Raw genomic sequence first — 16,697 nt, forward strand, 5'->3', positions numbered from 1 at the left:
CTGTATGAAGTTAAACATCTATCAGGCCTAATGCGATCCTTGAGCTTGGTGCTTTTCAGCAAGTTTCATGATATCAGGCTCCAAATTAGACAATGACCGTCGGAGGTCACCTCTTGTTGTGATATCAATTCTGTTCCTGGATTTTGTCAAGGAATCTACCTTGCAGAATCCGCTCTCAACCAAATATGTTGAGGGAAAGGCAATAAAAAATCTTTGGGCTTTTTCTCCACAGTGTTGCAAATTTATTCGGCAGATCACTCTTGATCCAAAACTCTTTCTGAAACTGACTGAACTGACGACGTGCAGCTATATCACTCTGAAGATCAATCAGACTCTCTTGAATTGCTGCCTCAACTTGGGTGGGTTGTACTTCAAATGGATTCAAAAGCAATGAATTTACCAGGTGTGCCAAATTTAAACGGTGTGTTGGAAAGATATTATAAATAGGAGGGAAACAAATGACTCCAATGAAGGTTGCTGCTTGTGTATTTCATTGGTTCAGTTACCAGGGCCCCCATAAACACTTGGGGCTCCCCATCTCACAGTTTTCAGTCAGTGGCCCCCTTCAAATGTGCCAGGGCCCTCAACAGGGCCATATGGACCCCATTGAGAATGGCTGATCTAGGCCTATGATATTTGGAGGCTCTGGGGTCTGAATTCAAGGCAAAATTATTCCAACCTAGCACATTTTCTTTTAAATCAAATAACTTACACTTATTTTCCCCCAGTGATGTTGCTGAAAGGTTAATATGTTAAACAGTCGAATTCATTAAAAATTTATGGGGATTTCAGATAAACTATTATTATGAACTCGAGGTTCTATAGATGCTGGAAATCCAGAGCAATGCACACAAAATGCTGGAGGAGCTCCACATGTCAGGTAGCATCCATGGAAATGAATAAGTAGCCGACATTTCAGCCTGAGGTTCTTTATCAGGATTGGAAAGGACGAGGGAACAATTCAGAATAAGAGGCTGGTGGGAAGGAGGGTAAGGAGTACAAGGTAGGAGGTGATAGGTGAGAGGGAAGATAGGTGAGGGGTGTGAAGTGAGAAGCTGGGAGGTATAGGTTGGATAGGAAGCTGAAAGGAGGGGAGAGTGGACCATGTGAGAAAGGGAAGGAGGATGGGCATCAGAGGGAGGTGATGGGCATGGGAAGAGAAGGAATAAGAATGGCAAAAGGAAAAAGATAGCAGGGGGAGGGGAGGAGAAGATTAAACCTGTCCCTTTGTATTGGAGGATTTAACAAAATCATGGCAATACAGGAAATATAACCATACACTCACTTTATTAGGGGCACTTGCTCACTAAAGCAAATATCTAATCAGCAATCCTGTGGTGGCAACTCAATGCAGACATGGTCAAGAGGTTCAGTTGTGGTGCAGGCCCCAAACATCAGAATGGGGAAGAAATGTGATTTAAGTGACTTTGACTGTGGAATGATTGTTGGTGCCAGGCAGGGTGATTTGATTATATCAGAAACTGCTGACCTTCTGGGATTTTCACTCAGAACAGTCTCTAGAGTTTGCAGACAATAGTGAGAAAAACAAAAAGCATCCAGTGAGCAGCAGTTCTGTGGGCGAATGCGCCTTGTTAATGAGAGGGAAGATGAGAAAGGCCGGACTGGTTCAAGCTGACAGGAAGGCATCAGCAACTCAAGTAACCATGCGTTATAACAGTGGTGCGCAGAAGAGCATCGCTGAATACACAGCACATCTAACCTTGAAGTATATGGGCTACAGCAACAGAAGACCATGAGCATGCTGTGTACTCAATGGCTACTTTATTAGGTAAAGAAAGTATCTAATAAAGTAGCCACTGAGTGCATTTCATTGAATAAAATAAAACAAAAACAAAGCAATAAAATTTAAGATAATCATTTTATTTCAGCTTTATTTTTAAACTTTAAAAATATATTTTAATACTGACCAGAGAAACACATTGATGGTTCAAAACAAAATCTATCAAAAATGAAGAAATTGTTAAGCAAAAGAAATACTTCTGCCTACACAATATTATAATTGCTATTTTTCAGAAAGAAAGTAGACATTCAGCATATGGATGTCACATACAGTATGCCTGGGAAGGCTCCCTGACAAGGTTAGGTTTTGCTTAATTAACCATGATACTTACCACTAAACTTCAAAACCAAAAACACTATTAAAGTAGATCTAACTTTCTAAAAATACTGAATTTGTAGACATTTCTAATGATTAACATGCTTGAAATAAAGAGTAAAATTAGCAAATTGAGAAAAAAAATCAAACTTGGGTAACAAGAAAAAATACCACTGAAAATTAGTCTGCAGTCAGTTAAAGAGTTTTATATTAATTTTTGCCCTGAGATTGGTTAAAATATGAATTTTATAATCCTCTCATTTATAAAATAAATATTGCATAACTGTGGCATTTTCTGAAATTATTACATCTGAAGAACCTATGAGTTAGAATTAAGTAAAAAGTTACTTGATAGTTTAGCTATTAGGTGGAGGAAAAACACATACCTTCAAAAATTAACTTAAAAAAATAATTATTTTTCAGGTTACGAATGGAAAACATTGTTAGATCGAAGTTCAGAACTGCTGTTTGACTGTAGAAAGGTCCTTTGCAGGTTATGAACATGCGACTTGCGTCCAGCCGTGCATAATAATGAGTGCTTGGGAATCCGGTGCCTTGCTTTAGCTGGCTGCAGGTAACTCCTATCGTGTGGGAACCCGGTTCGTGGCTGCATTTCGAATGGGTCGGAGTTACGAGCAGGTCAGAGGAATGGAATCCTGCCTGGGGAGGACCTGTAACCGGGCATTTCTCCTCTGCTCCAAGGATAAAACTTTGTGCTTCTATATTGATTGATCTCAATTCTCATTCCCAGTATCAAGGACTGGTTATCCTTAGCTCAGACCAATATGACATTCTTATAACAGGAAGTTACCCCCCCCCCCATCTCCACTGAAATACAACTTTTAGTAGCATTGACGCTGAGCCACACACACGTCTGCAGCAGTCAGATGAAGCTAGAATGTAGGGATCTAACAAGAGGATGTAAATAACTTCATGATAATGAGACATCAGTTTCACAGCACACCATGGCCAGGATGTGGGCTTTCCTATTCTATCTCGACTAAAGTTTCTCAAGTCAAGTTTAAAGAGTTTTAGCAGATCACAGACTCATCTCTCATCCACAGGCTTCATCTACCTTCAAGAACAGGATTCATGAGAGATGAATTCAAGAGGACAAGGTTTGTAATGATTTCATGAAGATTAATATAAACTATAAGACTGAGTGTAATGCATAGCCCAACCTCACTACTGGTTTCCTTTGGGGAAAAATAAAGACCTCTCCTTTAACTGAACAATACTTCGCTTTTGGACTTGCTGGAAATGAGAAAGCTACAGTTGACGCACTAGAGACCTACCTCCTGGTCTCTACAGTAATTGTAGTAGATTTCCCATTTCCGCCCTGGTTTTCTGTGTCCAGTGATGTGCTGGATACTTAAGCTAAGTTACACCTTACCTACAAGAGAAAATCTGCAGATGCTGGAAATCAAACAACACACAGAAAATGCTGGAGGAACTTAGCAGGCTAGGCAGCATCTCTGGAAAAAGAGCAAACAGTTGATGCTTTGGGCTGAAGAAGGGTCTCAGCCTGTATTATCAACTGTTTGCTCTTTTCCACTGATGCTGCCTGGCCTGTTTGGTTTTGTGTGTGTTGCCTGCACCTCACCTCAGTTCCACACTCACTGGCATTGTCATGAAAGGCTTGTTATATGTTATGTAGGTCCATATTATTTATGGACCTTCCAACATAGGAAACATCCTCTCCACATCCAAAGGCTTATCATAAGGGGAGCGTTTGATGGCTCTGGGCCTGTATTCACTGGAATTCAGAAGAATGAGGGGGAATCTCATTGAAGCCTATCAAATGTTGAAAGGCCTCGACAGAGTGGATGTAGAGAAGATGTTTCCTGTGGTTGGAGAGTCTAAGGGCTGAGGGTACAGCCTCAGAATAGAGGGATATCCATTTACAACAAAGATGAGGAGGAATTTCTTCAGTCAGAGAGTGGTGAACCTATGGAATTCGTTGCCACAGGCAGCTGTGGAGGCAAAATCATTGGGTACATCTAAGGCAGAGGTTGACAGATTCTTGATTAGTCAGGGCATGAAGGGATACAGGGAGAAGGCAAAAGTTTGGGACTGAGAGGGAAATGTATCAGCCGTGATATAATGGCAGAGCAGACTCGATGGGCCAAATGGCCTAATCCTGCTCCTCTATCTTATGGTCTTTTGAATCTTAACAAGGTGTCTTATTTGCAGCTTACAAAGAATTTTAACCTTTTTAACTTTACCTTTCTGTAACTGCTTATCAGAGTGAAGCATCAGAAATCACAGCAACATGAAAACTTGTGCTGTTGTAAATTTAAATCGCGATGTCCTAACAGTGTCTGAAATGAAGCCACATTTCAGTGCCCAGTGGATAAAGGGGAAACGATAATTCCTCAATGAGTCAGCACTCTTCTAATGCTGCTGGCCATGAGTCCAGGAAAGTCAGGGTTAACAGCTCAAAGTTCAAGATTTTCAAACTGTTTTCAGTTGAGTGGACATAATACAACTCCGCTATGGACGGTGCCGAGCCTGGCTGTGGAAGAAAGAGAATTGGGCATGGGGTTAGCATCCTGTAAAATCTCTGCGCTACAGAAATGCTCTCACCCCCAGGAGAGGAAGGATCTTTGAAGATGGGCTTCACCTGGGGACAACTTGAAGGACTGGTCCAGGACAGAGGACTCGGGTGAGCTGCTGTTGGTGGCCTATGCCCCTGCAGGTGTGATGGGCTACAGAAGAAGATGACAGACGTACTTAATATCCCACTTTAGCCAAGTTCTCCCTTTTCCACCAGGTTTGGGGAAAAGAAACCCAAACTTGCATCACCTTGCAGTGCCTGCTTTTCCTCAGCCGACTGCTCAAAAGAGATTGGAAGCACCTTTACCCTCCTCTTTTTTTTTAAAAAAAGAGAATAATCAAAAGCAGCAACACTTTTTTCCACTTATTGCGCACAGAATTGATGGCATTAGTCTTTGGTCTGGTTTACTGCTCTTAAGACCTCCAGAGGAATTGTTTGAGTTAATTTTTAGAAACCTTCACACTGTTTGCCTTTAGAGTAACTTTCTGAGTTAACAGAAAGGCCAGCTCCTTCTCATAATAAGCGGCTTCATTCACAAACACTGGATACACAGCTCTGCTTCCATTGTAAGGAATGGTCTTTCCATCCAAGGTCAGGAATGAGGGGTCTCCTGGATTCAGTGGATTCCAATCATTATCCTGGAAAACAAAAGACCTTATTTATTCAACCATGCACAGAACACAGACGCCAAGTGGCAACGTTAACATTTATTGACCATCCTCACTTACCCCTGAGCAAAGGAAGCAATTCAGAATCACTAATAGCAGTAACCAGTAAAGAACATAGAAGTTAATCCCTCAACAACAAACCCCAGAACATAACAGCACAGTAGTGACCCTTCAGCCTATGATGTTGTGCCAACCTTTTAACCTCTCTTAAGATCAGTCTAACCCTTCCCTCCTAAGGGGGCCTCTTCCCCCTTCCTTTCTAGTCCTGATGAAGGTTCTCACCCAAAAGATTGACTCTTTATTCATTTCCACAGATGCTGCCTGGCCTGCTGAGTTCCTCCAGCATTTTGTGTGTGTTGCTACAGAACTGTGACAAATTGCTGGAAAAACTGAAACGTTCAAGATAAATACTTTGATTGGGGTTATTTTTCAGTCCTGGTAATTGTCCTGTTAAGCTTCAGTTTGATGAGGATAGATTGAGCTGCCGAGGTCTTTTCTCCTTGGAGAAAAGAAGGAGAAGAGGTGATTGGATAAGAACAGGCATTGATAGAATGGGACAGCGACTGCCTGTTTCCCAAAGCAGAAATGGCTTATACAAGAGGGCAAATTTTAAGGTGATTGGAGGAACGTATAGGGGGGATGTCAGAGATAGTTTTTCCCCACTAGAGAGTGGTGCATCCATGGGTGTTGGTAGAGGCAGATACATTAGGGACATTTAAGAGACTCTTAGTTAGGAACACTGATGAAAGAAAAAGTGGAGCATTGTGTGGGAGGGTTAGATTGATCTTGGAGCAGGTTAAAAATTCAGCAAACATTATGTACCAAAGGGCCTGTACTGTGTTATGTTTCAAATTTTTCGCAACAACAGCTTTTTTATTTATTTAAAACCTTTCACTGCTCTCTAGCTTCCTAAAATACAATGAATGCTTATTTGTCTATTCACCGGCTATGGACATCATTGGCACTGCCAGCCTTTATTATTCATCCCTAAGGAAACATAGATAATTCCATTGTCACATTTAGGCCAGACTGGGAAGGAAGGCAGATTTTCTTCCTTGAGAGACAATGGTGAATGAGATGACTTCTTAAAAAAATTAACATGGTCACCATTAATGAGACAAACTTTCTATTCTTAAATATCCATGTTTTTTAAAGTTCAATTTAAATTCCCCAGATACCAGAGTGGAATTTGAACTTGGAACAATGGCCCAAAAAAATGTCTGCTAGTATAGGGATTTTACTGCAATGCTTCAGTACCCCTTAAATAGATAACAAATGTTGCATAAATAGGGATGGAACACAGGACCTTTTGTACCCTCAGACATATAATTGAACGGGCTGTGATTGCCAAATTTATACACAAGTTGCTCCAACATGGCAATTTATTAACTGGTCTGGCTCAAATGCCATTCAATGAGTCACTGAAAAATTTGATATTCTTGTCTTGACGTAGTTATTCTGCAAGGTCACCCAAACAGCTGGGTTACTACATCAGCTATGAAGAGGCCCTGTACATTAATCAAACCCGACACTCAAAAGATCAGTCCTCCTTTACCCATCAGTGAGTTTACGCAACGAGTGGTAGAACTGCGAAAATTCAATAGTTGCTGAAAATGGTCAGCAAGTCAGGCAGCATCTGTGGGGAGAGAAACTATTTCTCTGAGAGTGTACTGTTACGTTCCCCAGTAACCGGGTGACTTATCAGCAAAGATAGATGGGTCTGCTGAAGCCTGATACTACTATTTTCAAATGTTTTTATTTATAAAGGGGCACAAACGCATGGTTAATACAAAACATTCAGATCATGTACGTCGTCACAACTCAATCTAAAGCACAGGTATAGTAATAATCAATCAGAAATAAGCTCTATCGTTGTCTAGGGGTAATGTAGATATATATTGTTTGCTGGATATCTAAAAGTCTTTTTGCGGTCACTGCAGTTCCACCCGCTGCCGTTGTCGTGGTGTCGCGTTGGTGCACTTTTGTTAGAAAGAGAGAGAGAGAATGAAACATTTACCCGACAGGTTTTCCAACCTGTAGGAGGTAGTCGGAAGTCCCGTTGGGGAATGGACTCTCATCTGTGGCTTCCCCTGTAGCTAGGCCGTTCTTCCGTGGTGAGGTCGCCAATCCCAGGCAAGGAAAAGACGCACACGAACCCCACCACCGGCTGTCGATATCAAAACGCTGTCGCAGGAATTCTCGCGTATCTTCTGGTGCGTCTGAAGGGGTCCTCGCCCCCAGACCCTCCTTTATACTTCCTCACGGGACCGCCGGTGTCAATCTCTCTCAACCAGCCCACTTTGCCCGAGGGCTTTACACGTGGTCTTCATGAGACAATAGTCAAAGAGTCGTTTTATTCTGCTTCCCGGGGGAACGTGGTCTTCAGCACGTCTCCCTCTCTCTCTTGGGTCATTTGATCCCCCCTTGACTAGGGCTCTTGCGAATCTCACAAAGGAGGGGGCTGGGGTCATAACAGTACTCTACCGAGTACTTTTGCAATGTTTTATTTCAGATTTTCAGCATCTGCACTGTTTTAAATGGGAATGAAAAAAAACTCCTTTTATTTTCCAACCTATGGTTATTAATGAGTTGGTTGATTTCAGGCCGAGAATCAATACAGCTTCTGCATTTTCAGTTCAGTTCATTTTATTGTCATTCAATCATATGCATGTATACGACCAAATGAAACAAGGTATACAATATAGTACACACAACTCACACACACACACACAACACTTAAGAAAATATTATCACAAATAAATTAACAAATAATAAGGTGCATTTACAACATAAGTTAAAAATTAAACAGTATACACTACTGCTGCAGGCTGGCTGGTGGAGTAGTGGAGCAGTAAAAGGTCCCGAGTTCGAATCCAGCCGGCTCCCGTGCACGCTTTCCATCCACGCTGGGTTGAGTGCCGAGCTAGCAACTCGACCTCGTTAAAAAAAAAATTGCCTGTTACAGAAACATCAACAGCAAAAAAGTTGATGGCCTATGCTCTTGCGAGAGTTGAAAGGCAAGTTCTCTCTTCTTTCTTACTACTTGTGATAACTACTTGTTAGCCCATAGAACTAACCTGAGATATCTTGGGAGGAAGGCAAAGATGGCAGTAAAGAAAAGGGCCATCTTCCATTATATTTAATCACACTTACCTGCAGCTGAGGATGAATGATGCCTATAATCTGTCCTTCTGAATCCCTTGGGTAGTTGACTTTCTCAAAAGCTTTGTAAACATCAATGGTACACGGGGGGAATTCCTTGCCTACATGGAAATAAAAATCATTCTAGTGAGCATGAAATGCATAAACAATCAGGAAGCCCATGTCCAGCAGGGAAGTTAAATGTGTGGATAAAGGTTACGGACTCTGACCTGCACGCTACTGTCTGATACATAGGAAATTATCACCCCTTCTGGCTGAAAGGCAAACTGATATAGACCTTTGTCTGGAAGAATGAAACCGTGGCCTACCAGACCACTGTTTTGAATGACTGAATGTGGAGTATATAGAGAGTGCCATAGAAAGTGTCATAGAGAGTACATTGAAGCCGTGGTACAGCAGACCACAGTTTAGAATGAATGAATGTAGAGTATATTGGCCGTCTTTGCAGGCTCCTTTGATCTAAAGGAAAAACAAGTTTAAAAAGAGGAGAAGCATGCATTTGCAGTGTTGCGTAGATAGAAACATAGAAAATAGGTGCAGGAGTAGGCCATTCGGCCCTTCGAGCCTGCACCGCCATTCAGTATGATCATGGTTGATCATCCAACTCAGAACCCTGTACCTGCTTTCTCTCCATACCCCCTGATCCCTTTAGCCACAAGGGCCATATCTAACTTCCTCTTAAATATAGCCAATGAACCAGCCTCAACTGTTTCCTGTGGCAGAGAATTCCACAGATTCACCACTCTCTGTGTGAAGAAGTTTTTCCTCAGATGTTAAGTCAGGAGATTCCCTAACATTTACAGCATGAAGGGTGCGTTTAGTTTGCAGATCAGGGTAAAGATTGATTATTGATGTCACAGCACTGGTTACACGGCAAAGAAATTCATTGGCTGCAAAGCTCTTTGGGATTTCTTGAGGCCATGAACTGCACTCCACGTGCGAGACTTTGCTAGCTGAGCCAAGCCCTGCACAAGAATTCCCAACTGCTATGTGTGCAAATCAGAAAATGATGAACTACAGCTTGTAGTTTTATGCTGGGGACCTGCAGCAGATCAGACACCCATCCATAGTGGCCCTCACGTACAGCAGAGAGGTGGTAACACAGAAGATGAATGTACTCTGACAGTAGTTAGACACGGACAGTCATGTGCCTGCAAAGCAACTGCCTCATTGCTATGGCCTTGCATTCTTTCCCAACAATTACTTGTAGCACCTTCATAAATCAGTCTGCCCCTAGTATACAAAATCAAGCTCTACTTATTTATATATCGAATATTTTAGAATGTGGGTGTCATTGGAGAGAGGAGAGTTTTTATCCCTAATTGTCTCTGAAGCTGGGATTCCCAAACTTTTTTGTGCCACGTTCCCCTACCATTAACTGAGGGGTCCATGGGCCCCAGGGTGGGAACCCTGCACCAAAGGGTGGCTTGCTGAGGCACTTCCGAGTGAACCACTTCACTGTCGGTGTGCAGTCAGATTTCCTCTCCTGAAGATTACGAGTGATTAAGATGGGGTACCTCCACCCAGGAACCCCCATCACGACTAAATGCTTACCAGCCACTTCTCTCCACATCCCCTTAGGACCCTTCACAACCCCCCTCCCACCACCTCATGCACTGCCACTTTACGTTTACACTCCACATCTCGTACAGTACGTACACTGACAGTCACTATCCCCCTGTGCTCCTTGAAGTGTCACTTTACTAACAGTACCATCAGTCTATGAATATAAACTATTTTATGTATATACGGCCACACTGAAACAGTTACTGGTACTTTGTGTTTTACAGGATGGCTTCTATATTTATACTTATTGTGTCTGAGTGAGAGTGAGAGTGAGACAGAGAGAGAGAGAGAGAGATAGAGAGTGTGAGAGAGAGAGTGAGTGAGTGTAAGTGTGTGTGTGAGAGACAGAGTGTGTCTGTGTCTTATACTGTGAGAGTGAGTGTGAGTGTGTCTTATCCAGTGTCTGTGTCTACAATTTAGGAACAGCTTCTTCCCCTCTGCCATCTGATTTCTGAATGGACATTGAACCCATGAACACTACACTAACTCTCTACTTTTTTTAATTCCTATTTTTTGCACTACATATCTCAATTCAGTTTTCTTTTATCTCTCTATTACCCTATATTGCATCGTACTGTTGCCACAAAAGATAACAAATTTCACAATAAATACATGCCAGAGATATTAAACCCGATTCCGATTTATTCTGCACTGGATCCGGAGTAACAATCATTTTGCTCTCCTTTACAGCCGTGTAAGGAAGAATGACCAGAAACTATCCTGAACCTCGAACAATCCAGTAATCTTGTGGTCATTACTGTTCCCTTTTTAAATTATTCCATGTGATGAACCAGATTCAAATTCTACAGGTTGACATGCTGTAAATTAAACACAGAACGTTAAATCATTGGTCCAGGCTAAAAGAAAAGTTGGAACTTGACCCAGAGAGAGTGCAATGTTCAGGTCGGTGTTACAAAGAATCTGTTGGAGAGGTGCAGCAAAGTGTGCAAGATTTTCATGATGTCTATAATCTTCATTTTATAACAAGTCATTAGCCTGAATTGACAGCTATTTAAAGCAGACAGTTAATCTAATCAACTTTGCAGTAAGCCCTCATCCCCATCTATAACCTCAGCCACTGCACTGTAAAAAACTTTAAAACACTTTTTATAATGTTGTTTACATTGTAAATAAATGCTGGTCTTTATATGTTTATGCACATTTTTTCCGTATCTGTACTTCTACCTTTATTTTTAAACATTTTTTATTCTGTATAATTGTCGAAGGTTGTTGTTTTTCTGTTGCATGTTGCACCCTGACCAGCACACCACAGCAAATTCCTAACACATGTAAATGTATATGGTGAATAAAGTTGATCCTTGATCCCTAGCTACACCAAACCTGGACCACTGTGAGCTGTTCCAAGCACCACGACTCAGGAAGGGGAGACTGGATTTGGAGACTGCACCGTAGGTTCACCATACCAATCTCGGAGTTAGGAGGCGACTCAAATCTGTTTTACCAATTAACTAAATCACGGCTGATCTGATTGTAACCTCAACTCTGCACTTAATACTTTTAAAAATCGATTATAAGTCAACTTTTAAGTTAAAAATACAAACTCTCTACTTCTATTGCTCTGCAAGAATTGAGCTCAAAGACCTCAGCTTTGTCTTAAATAGGGCAACTTCTTATTTTTAAACAGCAGCTCCAGATCTCCATCCTCTCCACGTTCCCCTTTCAAGACCCTTCAGGATCTTGCATGCTTCAGTGAAAGCATAAGCTGTCTTTTGAACCCTGGCAAATGAGCTTCGCTTGTCCAATCCCTTCTTATAAGGCAACCTACACAGCCTGTCCTTTAGCCCAACTAACTTTTCTTAATTGCTTCCAATGCATTTGCAACCTTTTTTTTAAAAAAAGGAGACCAAGTACTGTATACATTACTCAAGATGTGGTCTTCTGTGCCTGATCTCCCTAATGATCTTCAACCAATTTTCCTAATTACTTGATATGCCTACATAGTAGCGTTTTGAAAAATAACTACTAATATCTCTCTGCACCTCAGGACCATGGAATGTCCCAATATTTAAACACGCCTTTTTAAACAAAAATCTAGTTAATTCCACATTTTCCACTTTATATTTATTTTGTTCAATGCTGCCCATTCCCTCAAGTCATCCATATTCCTCTGTATCTTCCTTATATCAACCCCACAGCTCACATTCCTGCCTCTCTCTTTGTTGTTGCCAGCAAATTCAGCATCTCGGTCTTGTCTCTTCATTTAGGACTTGCACTGGTGCATACTCAAAACATCTTGCCAACCAGCTCACCGTTTCCTATTCGTCAGTCCATCTTCTGTCAGTGCCAATGTTTTATAAGAATGATATCTGGATTCAAAGGGTTAAGTGGAGGGATTACTGAAACTAGGTTTGCATTTTTCTGGAGTTTAGAAGGGTAAAGGTTGAATTAATTGAGGTTTTCAAGATATGAAGGAGAACTGATAGAGAGAACTGTTCAGGGAAATCAATGAATAAGGGACAGAGTCTAAAAATTCATGCCAAGCCTTTTGTGAGTGAAGTAACAAAACACTTTTCCAAGCAGACAGTGGAGAATAGATAATAAACTGCAATAGATAATAGGTTAATTATTAATTTTAAATCTGATGCTGATATCATACTGCTAAGCAAAATTATTAAAAAGGGAAAGAAGGAGAAGGTAAATTTTTGTCGTCAGTTCACAAATCAGCCATGACCTTATACTTGCTGTCATCGTGCTACTAGTGTTTAGGGCAGCAATGGAGGCCCTCCACCTCGGTCTGGAAGGATTTTTCAGTGCTGTTTCTGTGACATTTGTTTTTCAACCAGTCAGGGTTGTTAGCCCGAGCCTAACCCCTGAACCTGGAGAACCAGTGGGCTACTCTCAGCCTGGCCTCTACCCTTTGACCGGTTTGGCATGGGTGACCCTACCACGACACAAAGCACAAAGCCCTGACTCCAGCTCCCCGGGCTATTGAGGCACGCAGGCTTCCAAACCCTACAACAAGGTTGTGGTCCTCTTGGAGGCCTTGATCCTATGGAATGACAAAACAGACTCAAGGATTTAAAGGGCCACCTCTCGTTCTGTGACTGGAAAACAAAAATGCTCTGGAATTCAATAGTACAAGTGGCTCAGAGAATCTCACCTTCATTGTAGAAATGTGTGAAATCCAAAGCACTATTCACCAGCTTCCTCATGTTTTCCAAAATGTTTGCCCTGACCACTCCTTGAGGCTGAGGGCCTACTTCGAGACCTGTGGAAGGGAGAGGAAAAAGAAGTTAGGCCTAGGGCCAGTTTTTTTTAGGCCCGTTGGCTGGAGCCTTGGGTCAGCAAGTCTCTGTGAATCCACTGGGGTAGTTGAAGTCCCAGTGTCTGTGTGTCGGTGTCCACTGTTGGTAGGAGGCCGAAGGCAAAGGCCTGTCTTGAGTTTAGAGGACTGTTTATGTGCATAGGATGGGGCTTGTTTTGCTGTTGTCATTTTGTTGCTTGTTGTGCTCTGTGTTGTTCTGCTTAGCATCGAGAGCGTGGTACGTTGGCACCAGACTGCATGGTGACACTTGCAGCCTGTCACCAGCACGACCTGGGTGTGTTCGCTGTTAATGCAAATGCACATTTCACCGTATGCCTTGTTGAACACATGATAAATAATTTGAATCTTGAATCTTGAGATCTGCAGAACTTCCAAAGTGGAAAAGCTGTATTTTATTTTGATGGTTTAAGGCAGGTCCTGGAGAAACGAGAGTAATGAATGTGGTAGGCATTGTTCTAGGTTTTCAAATCTTGCTGCTGTTTTAGGGCTCCTGACTGGAAGTGACAGCAGACATTAAGGGTGAAACTGTTTGGGGACACAGACTCTAACTCCACCATTTTCGGGGTGGGAATCAATTTCATTTGGCGAAGTAGAATCTGGAAAATTGGCAATTAGCTTAAATAATGATAATCATGAAATGTTCTCCAGTGGAAGACAACTGTAATCCCTGCCAAGCCTGGCCTGTGTGTGACTCTAGACCACCCCACAGAGTTCATTCTGAAATGGCCTCAGGTGCACAATTACCATTCCATAAGACCATCAGGCATCGGAGTAGAATTAAGACATTCAGACCATCAAGTCTGCTCCACTATTCCATCATGGCTGATTTATTTTTCCTTTCAACCTCATTCTCCCACCTTCTCCCCATAATCTTTGACAGCCTTACTAATCAGGAACTTATCAACCTCCTCTTTAAATATACCCAATGACTTGGCCTCCACAGCTGTCCGTGGCAATGAATTACATAGATTCACCACCCTCCTCATCTCTGTTCCAAATGGAAGTCCTTGTATTCTGAGGCTATGCTCTCTGGTTCTAGACACCCCCACAATAGGAAACTGTGGTAAACTATGTATACCTGTCTGGACATGCCCCTCTGCTGACTGCTCCTGTGGCTCCTCCCACAGACCCCTGTATAAAGGCGATTGGAGGCACTGCTCCCCCCTCAGTCTCTGAGATGCTGTGCTCCGTTTTGCTGCTAATAAAAGCCTATCGTTCACCTCCCGTCTCCGAGAGTTATTGATGGTGCATCAGAAACATCCTCTCCAAGTGCACTCTATCAAGGCCTTTCAACATTTGATAGCTTTCATATCGAATTCTTATAAGTTCCAGTGAGTGCAGACCTGGAGCTATCCATCACTCCTCATACCCTTTCATCCTTGGAGTGATTCTAGTGAACCTCCTCTGGACCTGTTTGCAGAGGGCGAGGCCAGAAACAACAGGAGTAGGCAAAGCCTAGGGTGTGAGAAACTTTTAAAATTCAGCTACCCAATTTATCATAAAGTCTACTGATGTGGAGTTTACACAAAGGAGCGTGTCAGATCACAGAGCTGGCCTGGCAAAGTGCGTCTAACATACAACTGCACAGAAACCCATGCAGCAAAGAACCGAGTTCCAAGTGCCAGTGCAACTGCAATGAACTTTGTTCTGACATCAACCAAGGACATTACTCTGCGCCAGCTAAACCTCCATTCTTACTATTTTTGCTCCTACAGACTTCAACCCTCAATACTGCAAGGAGGCATACTGGAAAAAAAAGGGAAACACATTTCAATCCTGAAAGGGAAGAACCTCTTTTCTGGTTCATTGTTTGATCTGCTTTCACCTCCTCTTTGCAGAGTAATCTGCACAGTGCTTTAATCGGCATGTGTTGTGTATTATTGAGAGGAACCCTGTCTGGTTTTCCCATTGATCCATTACCAGCTTCATCTGTTTTGGCTCCAATACACAGTGTTTCTCTTTGAGCTGGCACGCGTCTTGCCCCATTTCTACCGTGTCTGTGCAGCTCAATTTCCACTCCTTCCTAATATCGTGAAAGAGTCCACTTTTGTCCCGAAGCAGAGTTTCCACATATCTTCTTCCTCCTCTCTCCCACCTTCTTACTCTGACATCTCATCTTTTCCCCCCAGTCCTGATGAAGGGTCTTGACGTGAAACACCAACTCTCTATCTCTTCCCATAGATGCTACCGAGCCTGCCGAGTTCCAGCAGCATTTTGTGTCCGTTCCATTGGATTTCCGGAGTTTCTCATGTTTGTGATTCCTCACATTTTAACTGGATAGCCCAGCTATCCTGCACTGTTCATTTTCTGCTTAATCCCTTATGTGATAGCTGGTGTATGTCTGAGGTGGTTTGATTTGAAGCAGATGCAACCACAGCAGGACTACGCCTTGGCAAATCTCCCAACCCATTAAAGCTGATGTGATTCTCCTGCAAAATGAGTGTGTGTGTGAGAGGGCGAGAATGTGCAAGGGGGGGGGGAGACAGAGGGGGGGAGAGAGGGGGAGGGAGGAGGGGGCAGAGAGAGAGAGGGAAGAAGGGGGCAGAGAGAAAGAGAGGAGAGAGAGAAAGGGGGAGGGGAGAGAGAGGAAGGGGAGGGGAGAGAGAGAGGAAGGGGAGGGGAGAGAGAGAGGAAGGGGAGGGGAGAGAGAGAGGAAGGGGAGGGGAGAGAGAGAGGAAGGGGAGGGGAGAGAGAGAGGAAGGGGAGGGGAGAGAGAGAGGAAGGGGAGGGGAGAGAGAGAGGAAGGGGAGGGGAGAGAGAGAGGAAGGGGAGGGGAGAGAGAGAGGAAGGGGAGGGGAGAGAGAGAGGAAGGGGAGGGGAGAGAGAGAGGGAGGGGAGAGAGAGAGGAAGGGGAGGGGAGAGAGAGAGGAAGGGGAGGGGAGAGAGAGAAAGGGGGAGGGGAGAGAGAGAAAGGGGAAGGGGAGAGAGTGAGAGAGAAAGTGGGAGGGGGGAGACAGAGAGCGGGCACACACAAGAGGGAGGGGTCTGCTAGACTGGGTAACAGCTTCTTCCCTCAGGCTGTGAGACCGATGGATACTCTGCCACCACCGAGATCTTGTCACTAGGACAGAGAGCCGCACTACAGGCAGTTTGAATTATATTTTATTAACTTATTTGTGATAATATTTTATTTTCTGTTCTGTGTGTGATAAGTGTTTTGTGGGTACAACATGGTCTGGAAGAATTGTGTGTGTGTGTGTGTGTGTGTGTGTGTGTGTGTGTGTGTGTGTGTGTGTGTGTGTGTGTGTGTGTGTGTGTGTGTGTGTGTGTGTGTGTGTGTGTGTGTGTGTGTGTGTGTGTGTGTGTGTGTGTGTGTGTGTGTGTGTGTGTGTGTGTGTGCGC

At 43.1% G+C, this 16,697-nt stretch overlaps 1 protein-coding gene across 1 annotated transcript in view; it reads right to left on the bottom strand.

Moving 5' to 3' along the window:
* Positions 1 to 1,860: 1,860 nt before the first annotated feature.
* The window catches only part of aspa (aspartoacylase), a 41,738-nt gene continuing 26,901 nt past the window's right edge, over positions 1,861 to 16,697 (bottom strand). The window contains exons 4-6 of the mRNA XM_073053286.1: positions 13,191 to 13,298; positions 8,495 to 8,604; positions 1,861 to 5,311 (exon numbers count right to left, since the gene is read on the bottom strand). Coding sequence (XP_072909387.1) covers positions 5,114 to 5,311; positions 8,495 to 8,604; positions 13,191 to 13,298 — 416 coding nt within the window. The 3' untranslated portion in view covers positions 1,861 to 5,113. The remainder of the gene's footprint in view (positions 5,312 to 8,494; positions 8,605 to 13,190; positions 13,299 to 16,697) is intronic.

Source organism: Hemitrygon akajei, chromosome 8 (genome assembly GCF_048418815.1).
Source record: "Hemitrygon akajei chromosome 8, sHemAka1.3, whole genome shotgun sequence".
Lineage (NCBI taxonomy): Eukaryota > Metazoa > Chordata > Chondrichthyes > Myliobatiformes > Dasyatidae > Hemitrygon > Hemitrygon akajei.